The sequence below is a fragment of the Amphibalanus amphitrite genome, unplaced genomic scaffold, assembly GCF_019059575.1.
Source record: "Amphibalanus amphitrite isolate SeventyFive unplaced genomic scaffold, NRLGWU_Aamphi_draft 001084F_arrow, whole genome shotgun sequence".
In the NCBI taxonomy this organism is placed as follows: Eukaryota; Metazoa; Arthropoda; class Thecostraca; order Balanomorpha; family Balanidae; genus Amphibalanus; species Amphibalanus amphitrite.
The window spans coordinates 78,893-94,179 of NW_024882578.1; the positions used below are offsets into that span (position 1 = coordinate 78,893).

At 55.7% G+C, this 15,287-nt stretch overlaps 1 protein-coding gene across 4 annotated transcripts in view; it reads right to left on the reverse strand.

Annotated features, from left to right (window-relative positions):
- LOC122369915 (homeobox protein extradenticle-like) overlaps positions 1-15,287 on the reverse strand; it is a 70,831-nt gene that overhangs the window by 3,835 nt on the left and 51,709 nt on the right. Inside the window, exons 4-7 of one of the 4 annotated variants that reach the window (XM_043345065.1) lie at positions 14,636-14,826; positions 8,605-8,740; positions 5,813-5,909; positions 518-636 (exon numbers count right to left, since the gene is read on the reverse strand). In XM_043345065.1, coding sequence (XP_043201000.1) covers positions 518-636; positions 5,813-5,909; positions 8,605-8,740; positions 14,636-14,826 — 543 coding nt within the window. Of the gene's footprint in view, positions 1-517; positions 637-5,679; positions 5,783-5,812; positions 5,910-8,604; positions 8,741-8,959; positions 9,096-14,635; positions 14,827-15,287 lie in introns of all 4 variants that reach the window. The other 3 variants (XM_043345066.1, XM_043345064.1, XM_043345062.1) reach the window with 3 other exon arrangements.

Consider the following 15,287-nt stretch of genomic DNA (forward strand, 5'->3'; position numbering starts at 1 on the left):
CGAGAGATGGCCCAGATACATTGAATGCACGAGACAATGACAGAAGCCACTGAAAACGTTATCCACAAATAATGAATGAAATATGGGCCGGCAAATGGTGAGAAATGTAATTGTGAACACAAAAATAATAATGAAAAATCAAAACAAATTTCATCGAGCGATTATGTACACGATCCATTGAGCAGTGACTCTAATTTCACGTGATGACAAGTAGCGTGTCATCATTAATCATCAATCTCCGTTAAATAAACACTGTTTGTTTTCATTCGTGTGATTCTGTTGTGGCGAGTGGCGCCTAAATCGTCGGCCTTGGGTCTGCGCCGGCAGTGAATAATGTTCTGTCAATCACGGGTTAGGCGCTGGAGGGACACGGTCGGTCGGAGTGCCCCAGGGTTCCTGTGCGACCCGTCCGTCCGTCCGTCTGCCCGTCCGTCTGCCCGTCCGTCTGCCCGTCTGTCCGTCCGTCCGTCCGTCCTTCCGTCCGTCCGTTCGTCCGTCTGTCCAGTCCACAACTCACCTGGCTCTGACTGTTGTACTGGGAGCCGTTCATGGACATGTTGTAGCCCATGTCGGCGGGAGGAGGCGACATCATGGGACCCGGCGTGCCGGCGCCGCCCATGCTGTACGGTGACGAGCCTGTGGGACGAGATAATGGGTCAGATGGGGTCACCAGGTCACGCAGGGTCACAGCGAAAAGAGCGCGAGGTCTTATTGGGTTGATTTGTATCAAAGAACAGCCGACGGATCATGCAAGAGATTCACATCCTTAGTTATTCGCAGCTTGGAAGATCTACAGGGTGTTTCACTAAAAGTGTCAAAAAGTAAACGCCTATTAAAGTTATATTAAATATGCAAATCACGTGGTTGCGCACGTGGCTTGGTTGCAAATTTTTGGACATTTATGCTTGGTCCATTTAAGATATATTCTACCCTCATACGGAGCGAGGGCAGGAGGCCAAAGTTACTAGTCGTTTTTTTCCTTATGCAGAACAAGAACAGTTTATTTACACCGCAACAGGAGGGGTGAATTACACTTACCTTTGGTGCCATCACAAACATTGAAACCGTATGCCGACTTTTCAGGAAACGTTTTATTCTCTCACCTCGCTACGTTCCAGATTATAAAAGGTTCAAAGGGCTTCTTGAGAGGTTTAAAAGGGTTCCTTCGATGCCGGTCGCAGTCCAAAAAAGACGGTGTCCTCCACCTCTCGGCGGAAACCGTTGAAAAGGTCAGGGTCTTTTTGAGGGTCTTTGAAGATAACAAGAAGCTAATTTCAACATCAGAAATAGCCAAGGCCTTGCAAGTTATCAAAAACAGCCACTATAATGGCTGTAACCACCAGGAACTGGCTGGATTAGAAGTTCCTGCACCAAAAAATCAGCTGCCTCGCCGCCCGCCTCTGGCCAGCGCAAAGCCCCGATCTGTCACCGTTTTACTTCTGGTTTTGGTCAGTAGCACTCGCAGAGCTGAGGAAGACTCAAGTCACATCACTTCGGGAGCTGAAGAGCACCATTCAAGGCTTTGCCGACAGTCTGGACGCTGAAGATGAAAACGGGCTGTGAGGCACCTACGGACTCGTGCCGAAACGGTGCATCAAAAGAAGGGGCGGATATGTGGAATAGGTTTGAGTGACGGTGCTATCGTTTTTATATATTCAAATGTCCAACAATTGCGGATGAAATGGTATGCAAATTTTCGTAGAAAACATTGTTATTATGTGCATTATTACCTTTTACTTTTTGACACTTTTAGTGAAACACCCTGTATATGGGCTGTTACGAACCCCGATAGCTAATTGACAACTTTTGTCCAAATCCAATCACACTTCCTGGCGACAGTGATCGAGCAGCATCTGTGTCCCTGTGCTAACTTAACCAAAATTGATTAACTTGGCGCACATTTGACGCTTCTTACCTAGCTGTACGCTACTGCACCACATATGACTATCACACAAATAACCCCAGCGTAATATCTGACCACCTGATACGGCGGCAGATCGCTGTCTCAGTCACTCGCCGATATATCTGCGGCACGTGTCGCCCTGGCGGCTGATTCCTGATCCACCGAGCTACATTAGTCTCCATGTGACGCAGGACTGACACCATCCAGTGATCGCAACTGACGGCAGCCACCATCGGGCGGCCACCGTCGACCGACAGCGACTCGCCGATATTGCGTTCGCCGCCGGGGTGCCAATGTGTGACATAGCCGGTGGCCATTCATCAACAGAGGCCATGCCGAGCAGCTGTGCCGGCCACCGCCGCCGCGTCCCATAGACCTCCCGCTCCACCACTGCCGCGCGGCCAGCCTCCCCGAGGGCGGCGCAGATCCCATCAGCAGCTGAGAGCAGCCACAATATCAATGACGTCATAAATTGCTACTCTGAGTAATTAAAAGCGTCGTCTTGACACGGCGGCGCGGGCGTGGCGGCTTGCGGGCCATCGTAACTCTCTGCTGCCGTCACAGCCGGCCAAGATACGGCCGGATGTGCCGTGCCGCCCGGCCGGCGAGCGGGCTCTCAGAGCAGCCGCCCCGACCGCCCGAGACGCCGCCCACCGCCCGCCGCCCGCCGCCCGGTCAAGGACACACCAACAAAGGCGGATCTGCAGCCCAATAATGCGGGAGCCATTTCTTGACGCTGGAAAAGTATACAATACAATGTGATGGCCTTTGAGTGCCTCGAGATGCTCCGGAAAGTTATGAACCGTTATTCATGGCAATCTCATTGAAAACTGATAGTAGGCAATCGAGATGAGACAAAAATAAAAACAGTAGCGTTATTGAAGTGCCCCGAAGAGAGATAAAGATGTGTTAATAAGTGTGTGCCGTAAAGAACCAAAGAGCGCTATCTGGTTTATTAACTTTTAACTTCTCACGATTGCATGTTGCCTGCATTTTCGTGGCAAATCCAATCTTCTGCAGAAAAATGGCATCGTGTAAATAATTAATCCCTGATGGCATTCCTGTAACCAATGCGTTGGTTCCAGCGATTCGAGTGCATAAGCTAATTCATTATCAGTTTATATAAGTTGCTTTGTCATGAGGGTTAGCACTTAGCCTGATGAAATGGAAATGCACTAGGACATAAATGTTCAGATAACTCTGTCCAAATCTTCGCTGAGCCCATATAACTTACAGTAAATTCTCAAGATAGCGTGGAAGTTAAGAACTTCAGAAATAACGAAATAATATTAATCGCCTAGAAACGTACAACACAAAGAATAAATATAATTTTTAATTTCAATGTGTTTTATGGTAATAGCCACTGTTTGGTGCCTTCAGCAGGAGCTAAGAAGTAACCGAGCAAACAAATCCAGTACCCAACAAAAATCATGTCATTCCGTCAATCACAATCGCGCTTCCCTGCCGCGCCGTTCTTCGCACCTCTATCCGTAACATGTTCCTCTCATCATGTGTCTCGCACCCATCTGCCACTCGACGATCACAACTGAAGGTGCCATTACCGACAAAAGAGCCACCACACCGGCGGACGTAATTCCAAACAGACGGGCTAATTTATCGGCCATCTGAAGACGGCCTCTATTGATTCGCCCTGATTTAGGCGGCGGCGGTACGGCGCTTCGCTTTAGCGCCGACCGAATAACGCTTCCACAACGAGCGTACCGAATGGCCCAACCGTGACGCCCCGTAGTCGCTCGTGCGCTTATGAGCGGCTTGCACGAGCGAGCCCTACTGCTCGGGGTGATCACTGAGACAGCTCGCTCCGCAGACGGTTCGGCCGACAGCGCCGCTGGGCCCACTGCCGACTGCAGTGGCGGACGACAGATCAGCGCCATATATCGGCTCAGCTGGGACATAGAGCAGACTTTATAGGGCGGAGAGATGCCCCAAGACGGCTCACAGGCCACGAACTATGGCGGCTTCCGGGTACTTCTAGTGACCGCCGTGTCATGATAAATTTTAACCGCTCTCAGTGCATGTGATGCCCTTCAGTATCCTGATCGACTAGCTCCCGTTGAGTTCCGATTTCGTGTAGCATCTGTAAAAAATGTCGCGGTGCTGGGTAGCTCCTTCCTTAACTCCACTATCCTTCCACCTTCCTGGCTCTTTGAGGCCGGTAGTGGCTCCCAGAGGCGTCGTTAGCTCAAGCAGCAACCATGAATGTCTGACGCCGGAATAGTGAAACGTAACAGTCACACGAGACTCATCCCTCGGCAGTTTGTCGCCAACGCGCAGCACTTAACAACCGCGGCGCCGGCACTTAACAGCGAGCTATCGACGCAGCGCATGAGGACATCATGGATAAGTGTCCAGAAGTCCATAAAAGGAGACGGAATTTGATCAAGCATGCCACGGCGATGGCGGCTCGCGTGTCGGCGCGGTGTTTGCCAGTGTGATGCTATTATACAAGGACTGTCTGACAGCTCGGCGATGGTGGGCCGGGCGGTCGGGGCGGCGGCTAGACAATCTGGTGTGAGTTCGGGGCGGAACTACAGGACCAGAACCGGCCACTCGGCAGGACGACTCCGCCCTCCCCTGCCTGCCGGACGGCGGCCATACTGCTGCATCAAACACCCACCAAAGCCGACAGCCGCCGCCGCCGCCGCCGCCCGCTGGGCGCCACTGCAGTATAGACGGGGACGGCGGCGGCGAAGGCACCGTAAGGTTCGCCTCGCGACGCATATAAAGGTGCACGCTGACTGCTAAACCGGGAGGCGGGGGAACAGGCCACCTGAGGTGCCGAGTGTCCAGAAGCCGCGAACTGGATTGGAATGCTCCACTTACCGGCGTCGGTTTATCTGCTGCGGTTCGATTTAAACGACTTGACATACGACACACACGAGACACGCCAATTTCCCTCATGCAAACATTCCCCAATGCATGTTGTAGCGACCTCCCATCGCGTGGATTGATACATTCCCGGGATGACGCGTCCCTGACGACCTGTGGATGATGTCACTGACGTCGTGGCATGCCGCGCCGATCAGATGAGACGTTCGAGTGACGCCACCCCAGACGTCGGACACAGGTATGCCGGCGTGCAGCGCTCCCGCAATGTTAATCGGATGGGTGGAGGCATGCCAATGTCACTAGCATGCCACAGCTTTACCACCCACATCTCAGTATCGAGTGATTGAACTATTAAGGACAAGCGAAGGGTCAAGACGAGTCGGGGTGCTCTGTTAACCCCGGCTCGACACAAGTATGGTGTCTTGCCACAAATGATATGCTGAATGCTGATGCACTGGAGTCTGGGCGTAGCCTATTACATAGGCATTGTTAAAAACCTGTTATGTTGTTTATAGTCGGCAGCTATAAAAGGCAGAAGTGCCATCATGCCCATCATGTGAAGGTTGAATTATGATTCGACACATAATGATGTGTTGTCTGTAAGTGTTCGCTGGGCGCTAGAAAATGATTTAACTTGGGATTGTTACATTCCTGTCTGATTGCATTTCCTTCATGCCAGCGGGCGATTCATGCAGAATCTGCCGTGTGAGCAATCCTAGTGAAATGAACAGCACAAAGCACGAAACAACACAAATGTGTTAGATCAATATACAAAGTAGATCGAAGCCCCAGCCGACTGCGATTAGCGAAAGCATTCGCGAGATCATATGAAAACGATCCCAGCTCGAGACTCAGTCTCGCATTCGGCCGCGCCCGGCAGCCGACGGGGCGGGGCTGTCGCACCTCCTAAAAGACGTGTCACCTACCTGAGTTGGCCGCCTTCTTCGCCGCGTACAAGTTGGCCTCCTCCTGTGCCTTGGTGATGTTCTTCTTATATCGGATCCTTTTGTTGCCGAACCAATTCGACACCTGACAAAATACAAAAGACACTTAACTAACCTGCCGCTTTTTTCGCTGCGTATAGGTTGGCTTCCTCTTGGGCCTTGCCGATGTTCTTCTTATATCTTATCCTTTTGTTGCCGAACCAATTGCAAACCTGACGAAGTCGGGGCGGCTCAAGCACACGCCGCCGGTGCAATGGGCACACGGTCGGGACACAGTGACGTACCAATGTCGTCCTATATGACATCATCGGCAACGGAGTTAAGTACATTTTTTATTGAAAACAATGGAAACAGCCCGCAATATTAAGTGCAGTGAATTGATACTCAAGACGTCAAGCTGTATGCGTTTTTAGTCGGATTCATCGGATTCATTCATATTTATAGCAATCTGTTCAGTGTACGTACGTTCCAACATCTCTTTGACAGACATATTTCCATTACGAAATTAGCCGCGCGAACTCGCTAATTCACACCGCTTAATATGTCAAACTGATTGGTCCAAAGTGGTACCTAGCTGGTAAGGTGGATGCCGAACATATTTATCATTTCTGTCTACGCAATGGGGATGTCGTGAGGTACAAATAAGGCACAACCTAATAATTTCGAGGAAATTCTTTAGACGGCGTATCTACAACCGCGCCTTCTTGGCCCACCGAACCGTCAATATAGCTTCTGAGTTCTGAGTCGGGATCAAGAGGGCTCGTGAGATTTCGGTCGGGGTCAGGAGCGCTCCTGAGGGTCCGGTCGGGGTCAGGAGCACTCCCGAGGCTCCGCTTGGGGTCAGGAGCGCTCGCTGAACTCCGGTCGGGGTCGGGGAGCCTCCGGTCGGCCGGCGCCCGGTCGGGTGGCCGCGGCGGCGCTCGCAGGCCGTATCGGCCGATCCCAGCGGCCGTCTCCGTCGAACATGGCCGCCCATTAGCCGGCGGCGCCGACCCGTTCCGAGTCAGCGAGGCGCACCGCCGCCGCCCGACCGGTCGCCGGCCGCCGATCGGCGAGGCCATTTCGCCGCTCGGCCACCGACCGATAAAGCACACATCTCGCCGAAAACGGCCGGCCACTCGCCTCTATGAGTCGGCCGATCGGCGGCCGCGCGGCCGCTCCGACAGATTCCAGCCATTATCTGAAATTGCCCGGCCACTCGCCGCCTAATGGACATTATTATTCGTTAACCAGCCAGAAATCGAATTTTCCGGACGGCGAGTCGGACTAGTTGCTTGATCGGGCAATTGTTCAACCGGCAGCGGTGTTCTGAAAAGTGGCCGCGGCGCTGGCCAACTCGAGTCGGCCGGTACACGGAACCCATTAGGCGCGGTGGCCGGGCACGCGCCGGTTAGCGACGAGCGGCATTAGCCGGATTACGGCGGCGATCTGTCGGCCGCCGACGAAACGCTCCCGCTTCCGGGCCGCAGAGGGACGGCACGGAGGGCTGGGAGGGGGCTGAGAGGGACGGCACGGAGGGCTGGGAGTGACGAGAGGGAGGGCTGAGAGGGAAGGCATGGAGGGACAACACTGAGGGCGGAGAGGAAGGGCTGGCAGGGACGGAGAGCTGATAAGAACAGCACGAGGAGCTTGGAGGAACAGCTGCTAGGAGAGGTGGGAGGGATCAGATGGAGAGCTGGGAGCCCGGGACGAAACGGAAGGCTAGGAGGGGCAGCACGGAGGGTAAGGAGGGACGGCACGCAGCTGCTGAGGGATGAGAACTGGGAAATAGTATGGGACGGGAGAGAGCTTAAAGGGACGAGAGGGATATGGGAGGAACGAGACGGAGCTGATTGAGGGGATAATACAAAGTTGGGAGATGGGAAAGGACGGGAGACAGTAGGGAGTTGATATAAGAGGGACTTAGAAGATGGGACGGAACGAAAGGAAGATAAAACGGGTGGAAGGGAGCTGGTAGATGAGATGTTGCTTGGGACAAAAGGAGACTAACGGGAAGGAGGGGAGGGGGGGGCTGGGAAAAAGGAAGGAGCAGAGCTGAAAAGCTGAAAAACGGGGAAGTGTCGATGTTTTTTCCCAATAGCTGGGTGTGGAATCAGGAGCTGGGTGAGATCAAAATGACAGCTTGAATACGGGGATTTACCTATAGGAGACTTGCAGAGGACACATGGCGCTGCAGCTAATAGGTGTTTGTAGGTATAGATGCATATCACAAATCTTAACAGAAAGGAATGTAAGGACGTTTTTTTTTTGAAGTCGGACATAAAGATTTGACTCGCAGTTGACTTTTCTTATTAGTACGAAAACTGCCATTCTTACTAAAACTTGTGTTCATTTAGCAAGCTTATCGTCAAAACATAACTGAAGACGTCAAAGCATGTTAACTTCTCATGGCAAGGCGATGTGAAGAGAATCCCGAAGTCGATTTCGCACGCTGGGTACGTACGTCCAAATGATTTCACGCTCATCGCTCAACTATTAGCCCATATTTTTAGTCAGATATGACGTGAACTGAGTTCCTTTCCTAACAAAGGGCATTATTTAGTGGCATTTGACAAACGTCCCTGCCGCAAACTGAAGACATTCCCGATACAGCAAATATTTAGCGAATGCTAGGCACCGCCAAAGTGGAAAGACCTCGACCAGCATTAGGAGACCACCACGGGTGGCATAGCATAGCGCTGCACGACTTCGCAATTGATGAAATGACCTGTCACATCGCAAAACAAGCAACATTCGTTAGCACATATTGCACACAATTATAATAATGAGCGACCATTATCCGCCACTTCCAGCGTACCAAACCGGAGGTAGGCCTGGCAGTAACTAACAATTAACTGGCGTAGAGGACGCCTCTGATAGCATGTCGGTAATGACGGCGCTAATGCCGCAGAGTCACGGTGATCGTACCTGAGACACCGTGATATTACACTTTCTGGCCAGCTCTTCCTTGACCTCCTCCGTGGGGTAAGGGTTGCTCAAGTTGGCGTAGAAATACTCATTTAGCACCTCGGTGGCGGTTTTGGTAAAGTTTCGTCTCTTTCGCCTGCAAAGAAACGAACAAACTTAAGAAGCGAGAGAGGGAGGTCGAAAACATATCGCGAACAAAATCCGGGTGCCTTCCGGAGGGAGGAGGGCCGAGCAGGAGGGTCTGGAGCGGGCCTGGTGCGGACGGGAGGGATGCGCGGCAAACGAGCCTGGCCAGAGCTGCCCTGACCGCGGCGGAGGTCAAGGCCGGCGGCGGCGCGTCCGGCGCCGGCTGTACCTGGCTCACGGTAATGCCGCACTTCTTGGCCAGCTGCTCCTTCACCTCCTCGGTGGGGTACGGATTGGCCAGGTGGCTGTAGAAGTACTCGCTCAGGATCTCTGTGGACTGCTTGGTGAAGTTGCGCCGCCGCCGCCTGCAAGAGGGACAGACCGCGGGCGGGCTCAGCGGGGGCCAGCGATCAGTCAGCCCCTCCCGACCGACCCATCCCGTCAGACCCCTTCCCGATCCCGCAGAACCCCAGGGAAGTCGTCTTGCTACCTCTTTCCCCTCTCCACGTGCACAAACAGAGAATCAAAAAGCAGGCAGCCGAGATCTGGTTGACCTGGAAACGAACGGTGGCCGTCCTTGGGTCAAAACTGGCAGCCGGAGCAGCGGGGAAGCAGGCGCACCAACAGGGTGAAGTAAGGCCGCTGGAGGCGCGCCGAGCTACTGAACGTGCCGGCAAACACCCGTGCAGGCGAGCGGAGGTCAAATGAGGGGCGACACGGCGCAAGCGAGCGGAGGTCAAATGAGGGTGCGACAAGGCACATGCGATACGGTGGTGGAGTTACACGATCAGGGAGCTGTCCAGGAGGTTAACAATACTCGGCAGTCACGGATGCACAGTGCGAGCATGATGAAATGCTCACGGTGACATACGATAAATTATAAGTACATTCAGACACACATTGCAAATGGTCAACATTCCGACATGGACGCACGGTTCGGAGAAAAACTCACACGAGCAAGGCAGGGGCCAGAGCAGTAATTAATCATTGGGTGACAGATGAATCTTACGAGGTCATGTTTACTATTTGTGATTTATGACCTTTTAGAGACGGGACAGTTAACTACTTAAGCTCAGGCACTAAGTTCAATCCTAAGATAACGTCACCGTTCTCCAAACAGGTGATTAAGAAGAAACGTGGTGATACGAAATACGGCAAATGCGCTTTGGCATAAAAAAAACAATATCATGCTGTTGAGTGCAACCAATTGCAACTAACTGAAGTCGACTAAATGTATATAAGTCTGCAATGTGCCAAGAACAGTAAGTTCAGTTCACATGAAAAGAAACTTTTTATCCCTGATTCCGAAATAAGTGAACATGGATAAGTTCTCTAACCGTTTAGTTAGAGAAAATTAAATGCTCAATGCGGGAAAGTTGCGGTCAGTTCTACTCTCTTCTTCGTTGTAACCTTTCGATCCCTTCAAAGACATAAGGACAGCAGATTATTTATTCCTCTATGACCGCAACCTATCAGCCTGGACCACTCTGGTCGTATCGCACCCTTTCCCCTCTGCGGCAGCTGTATCGATATCGGTGGGTCGCGCACCGCTGACCACTCGCCCGTCGGCCCGTGTCCCTGCCGGCTGCCCCATAGGCCGACAGACCGCAGGCCGGCCACAGTGTCGCGCCTGTGTCACCGCCACCAGGCCACCGCCGCCGCCGCAGAGACCACAACCGGGCGGCTGCCGCGCGCAATTACCATTTGTCTAATTGCCGCTCCAAATTCGATAATGGCGCCATCGGGCCAGCTGGGAACGGGAGCCGCGCGCTCCCGCCGGACACTGTCATTAGTGGAGGCGGGGGCGGCGGCGGCCGGGGCGGCGGCGGCGCACACGGCTAACGGCCGACACTCACGACAGGCTCACGGACTCTCACAGGAGACTCACGGGCCCTCAGGAGAGGTTCACCAACCACTCAGAATATACACTACAGCGATCCAGGATGTAACAGTCGGAAACTTACGAAATATCCGGCAAACACAAAAGAGCTGAAAGGACTACGATGATTCTAAAACCGCCACCAATTATAGTTAGTCACGAACAACAACCAGCGGGCCGCACTCTAAGTGGTCGGTGGAAGCGAATCTCAGCCCAGCCACGACAGACACAGGGCCGTCCGTGGCGGCGTGCGGCCGGCGCCAGCCACCGGCCACCCTCGGTGACAAAAACCTGGTCACCGGCGACCATCGGCTCGCCGATCAGCGGTCGGCCGTCACCGCCTGACGAGCAGCCGTCACTCGACGGACGTCACGCGTCAGATGGGACAGCCGAGGTCAGTGGGCCGACCGAGCCACCCGTCACTGCGACTCCGGCGTACGCGACAGCACAAGAACGTATATGAATGTAGTGTAGAGAAAGTAACGGGACAAGTCTCAAACTTTGAAGGGTTGATAATTGACTGGTCTTCAACGTGAAGGTGACTACTTTATAACGGACAACGGCCTTGGGGACACTTAATGTAAGAGCCTTGCAAACCGTCAATTGTCGCCATTTCCCAAAGGACCTCGCTGGATCCCAAAGACTCCCATCAGGTCCATAGGCCCGCACCTAACCTCACCCATTCCAATATTGCCTACCCCAACGATCCCGCCCAACTTCAGGGTCTTCCACACCCAACGACCCAGTCTTGAACGGCATCCCTCAGAGCCCACCACCCCAACCTAGACCCCACCAGCTCCCATTGTCCCCACCCAGCTCCAGCGGGTTCCACCGTGGGTCCCACCGTCTCTGTAATGTCACCAGGTGTCGACGCCCGTGTTCCGCGAGCCAGTTCCCACGCGGGGCGCAAACACAGCCATTACTGCTGCCGGACCGCCCGGCGCACCAACACGCCTGTCAACAGGCACCGGGACCATACCGGACCGCGCCGCGAGCAGAGGGACGCCGGAATGCCGAGCGACTCTGGATCACAATTCACAACACTCGGAACTCGAACGCGGACACAGGGGCCGCTCGTTCAGGCCTCGGCTGGAACGCCGGGGGCCCGTGGCGGTGCCGTGCGGTCCCGAGCGGCGCACCTTCCTCAACGCAGCGCGTCTCCTCTGCTGGTGGCCTCGGCTCGGAGCGGGCCGGCGCTCTCTGGCGGCCCCCCGCCGCGGGTCTAATCCCGCCGGCCGAGCCTGTGATTGACGTGCAGGCCGGCCTCGGCGTGCCGCGTCGGCCGGCGCCGCACGCACCGACACGCACAACATCCAGTCGACACGCGCACCACACCGCGGGGAGCCAGCCGACCGCGCCCGGGGCACTGGGCCGTGAGATCAACACACCGGCCACAACTGCGGAACTGACCAAACCGACCACAACTGCGGAACAGACCGACCACAACTGAGGACCAACTAAGAGTCGACGGTGTTAAGAAAAAATGTGCTCGCTTAGCTTTTACAGCGAGATGAATTCAGCCGCTCATGAACTTGACTTGAAACCTGTGTCCTTATACAGCCAGTTTCTGTCACTCTGCTAGCATCATCCCGACTCAAACCGCCGTCCTACGTCGCATCCAGATCCATCTCTCGCCAGTAACCATTGCTCGGGTCATTTCGCCCCGGTCTCCATCTCTGCATGACTCAATGACGGCAGTGAGCGCCATCGGTCGGCCGTCCGTCCCCGGCTGACGGCCGTCGCGGTCGGCGCCGCCCGCCCGTCGGCGACGGTGACGGCCGGCCGCCGCGTCCGGCCCGCTCAGTAACGGCCGTTGGCCAGCTCGTTTGCTCCAGACTGCGATTGATCCGGGCGATTTCCGGCGCCATCAGCGCGTCTCCGACGGCCAACGGCGTCCGTCAGCTCTTCAACGAGCCGCGCCGTCGCCGGCCCGTCCGTCTGTCCGGCGACGGCGGCCCCGAGACCGTGACATTTCGGCCGCCGCCGGCCCGGGTCCAGCCGTCTGACCCGGGCCGGCCCTGCAGTCGGCCCTACTCAGCGGCAACCGGCACAGCCCCGCCGCTCGTTGACGCAAGTTGAGCGGCCACCGGCCGTTTTACGGACAATAGACCTCCATCGGAGTGCACCGGCTCGGACACACAGCCAGTGTCGTAAACTGCAGCTGCCGGCCGCCGCGACCCGGCACGTCGGGCTACACACACAGCCGTGTCTCCAGAGCAGCCGGCCCGTGGTCCATTTGCGGCTCCGTGACTTCTTTCAATAAACACAAAACGGCTTTTGTCTGCTGCTATTCTCGGCAGTCGGGTCGGCCGTAAAGTTTGTTAATTCGGCCCGTTTCCTGCACCACCAGGTGCCCGCGGCCACCCGACCGGTCACGTGATCGGCCCGTCGGCCGGTGTCGGAGCCGACGCGGCACCGGGAGCCGACTCCGGGCCATCCGTCGAGACCGACGGACGGTCGCTGACGGCGCCATTCGCCGCTCGGGGCTCGTTCCAGCTCCGCTCAGGGTCGGCGATGGAGACGTTAGCGGGGCCGCTTAGCGAGTCGTAAACGGCGGCACGAGCGGCCGACGAGGGTCTGATGGCGGAGGGATGGCCGGGCGGCTCTCAGGCCAGCCGGCGCGGCGGTCACAGGATAGAGTGGACGCCGCGTCCCGGTCGGGACACGGGACGGCGAGCCTAGCGGAGAGGGCTTAGGCTGACGATGCTAAAATTTGTCGCGGATGATGCATGGTTGCAAGATTGAGTGTCAATGGCGTCGGTGTAAGGGCAGATAATTCAGCTACAATCGAAAATAAATGGGTTAACAATAGCAAACTATTGAAAACCATTCTCACATCGTTTCTTTCATCACTCATCACCACCAAAGCAAAAACAAACCACAATGACCACAAAAACAAACGGGCGACCAGCACACGACAAACATATCGACCACATCCACTGAGCACAGCAGCATCGTACACTACACAGGCAGACTCATCCGATTCACTGAGCGGAGCCCTGAGTCCCCTGCAGCTCGGGATGAGATAAACACGGTCCTGCAGCTAGGAGCGAGTGGTAAACACACGGTTAGTGCCAGTCGGTAGCAGCGCGGGCGCTGGAAGAGATACGGTGCCGCACTGCTACGCCGTTGAGGCTCCTGTGAAGGCACTGCTGCGCCGCTTAGGCTCCTGTGAAGGGTCTGATCGTGGACTAAAGGCAGTGACCGAAGAGGTGACGATAATATGTCATGAATGCCAACAGCAGCGGTCAGCAGCCGGCGCCGGGACCAGCAGCTTCACCAGCAGCAGCAGCGGCAGAGCGACAGACAGCCAGCAGGCAGATATGGCGCTCTCGCAGCTGCCGCCGGGCCGCATTCGCAAGCCGCGCGCAGGAAGGTATACGGGGAGCGGGGCAGGCAAGGATGTAGCTCGGGCCGGCACACAGGCACACACACGCGCGAGCGAGCGAGGCAAGCAGGCACGCAGCTGCAGCAGGGCGCGGGACGGCGCCGGGCAAAAAGTCGAGCGGCGCCGTCCGTCAGCGCCGGCCGACAGCGCGACATGGGCAAAAACCTAGCCGAGCCGAGCCGAGCCGAGTCGCACAGGGCCCAGCCGAGTCGCACAGAACAGAGCCAGTCAGGCAGGGCCCAGCCGGGTCGGCTGGGGCTCACACTATTGCATAGTCGGGCTAGGGTCCTGGCTCGGAAGAAGGCTGGGCGAGGCCCTGCAGACGGATCGACCCACGGTTTTCGGCTAGGCTAGGCTCGGCTCGGCTAAGTTTGTGACAAACAGAAGAGCTGCATTATCAGGAAACTATTATCAACTTGTAACTCTACGAGTACGTATTTCATAAGAAGTGATATCCAGTGTAGAATACCATGTCATGCATGAATATGAATGAAAGCGTATTTACACATCAAACTAACGCACATCACTCCATTAACCAGTCCCTCTGCCCCTCCCCCCCCCCCTCGTCCGCGGAAGACACGCCACGAAGGGCGTGACAACTGACAGGCTATCACCGCCGAGCCGAAGCTGGCACTCACCTGGCGTCGAGGAACCGTGAGCGAAGGATCATGACAGCCTCGCACGTCGACTGCTTGAGCTGCACCTGGATACTGGAGAACTTCTTGTGGATGATCTGCACCATACGCTCGATCTCTTTGGGCGTGATGGGCCGTGTCCGCGACTGTTCTCGAAGGAGGTTCATCACGTGTGTTGTGAACTCGTTGCATGCCTGAGGAGCAGATATAGTAGCCCGTCAGTGTACCCCGAAAGATCCCGTCAGTGCGTGATGGGTAGCGCTGTCATAAATCCGTTACGCTCAAACGAATATATGGTCTACATCTCCTCGGTCCGTTTTTGTTGACCGTGTCATTCGCAGACTGGGAGTGGGGTTGTATTTCATCTGCGTCACTGGGCCGCGGGCGGACGGTGCGACTGCGGACGGTCAGGACGGTGGCAGGGGTACTCCCCACCGGCTGTGTATTGACCATCGGCGCCGCATCGATCTAACAGGGCCCACCGGCCGACGCAGCGACGGCCGCACCCACCGCGGCGCGCCGCCCGCCCGGTGTCGGGTGCCGGACCGCCGCACCCCGCCCGCCGCGACCACGCCCACCGCGACCACGCCCACTCGACATCCACTCACGCACATCAGTCGGTCAGCCAGGCTAGTGCCGATGTCGTCTGGTCCTA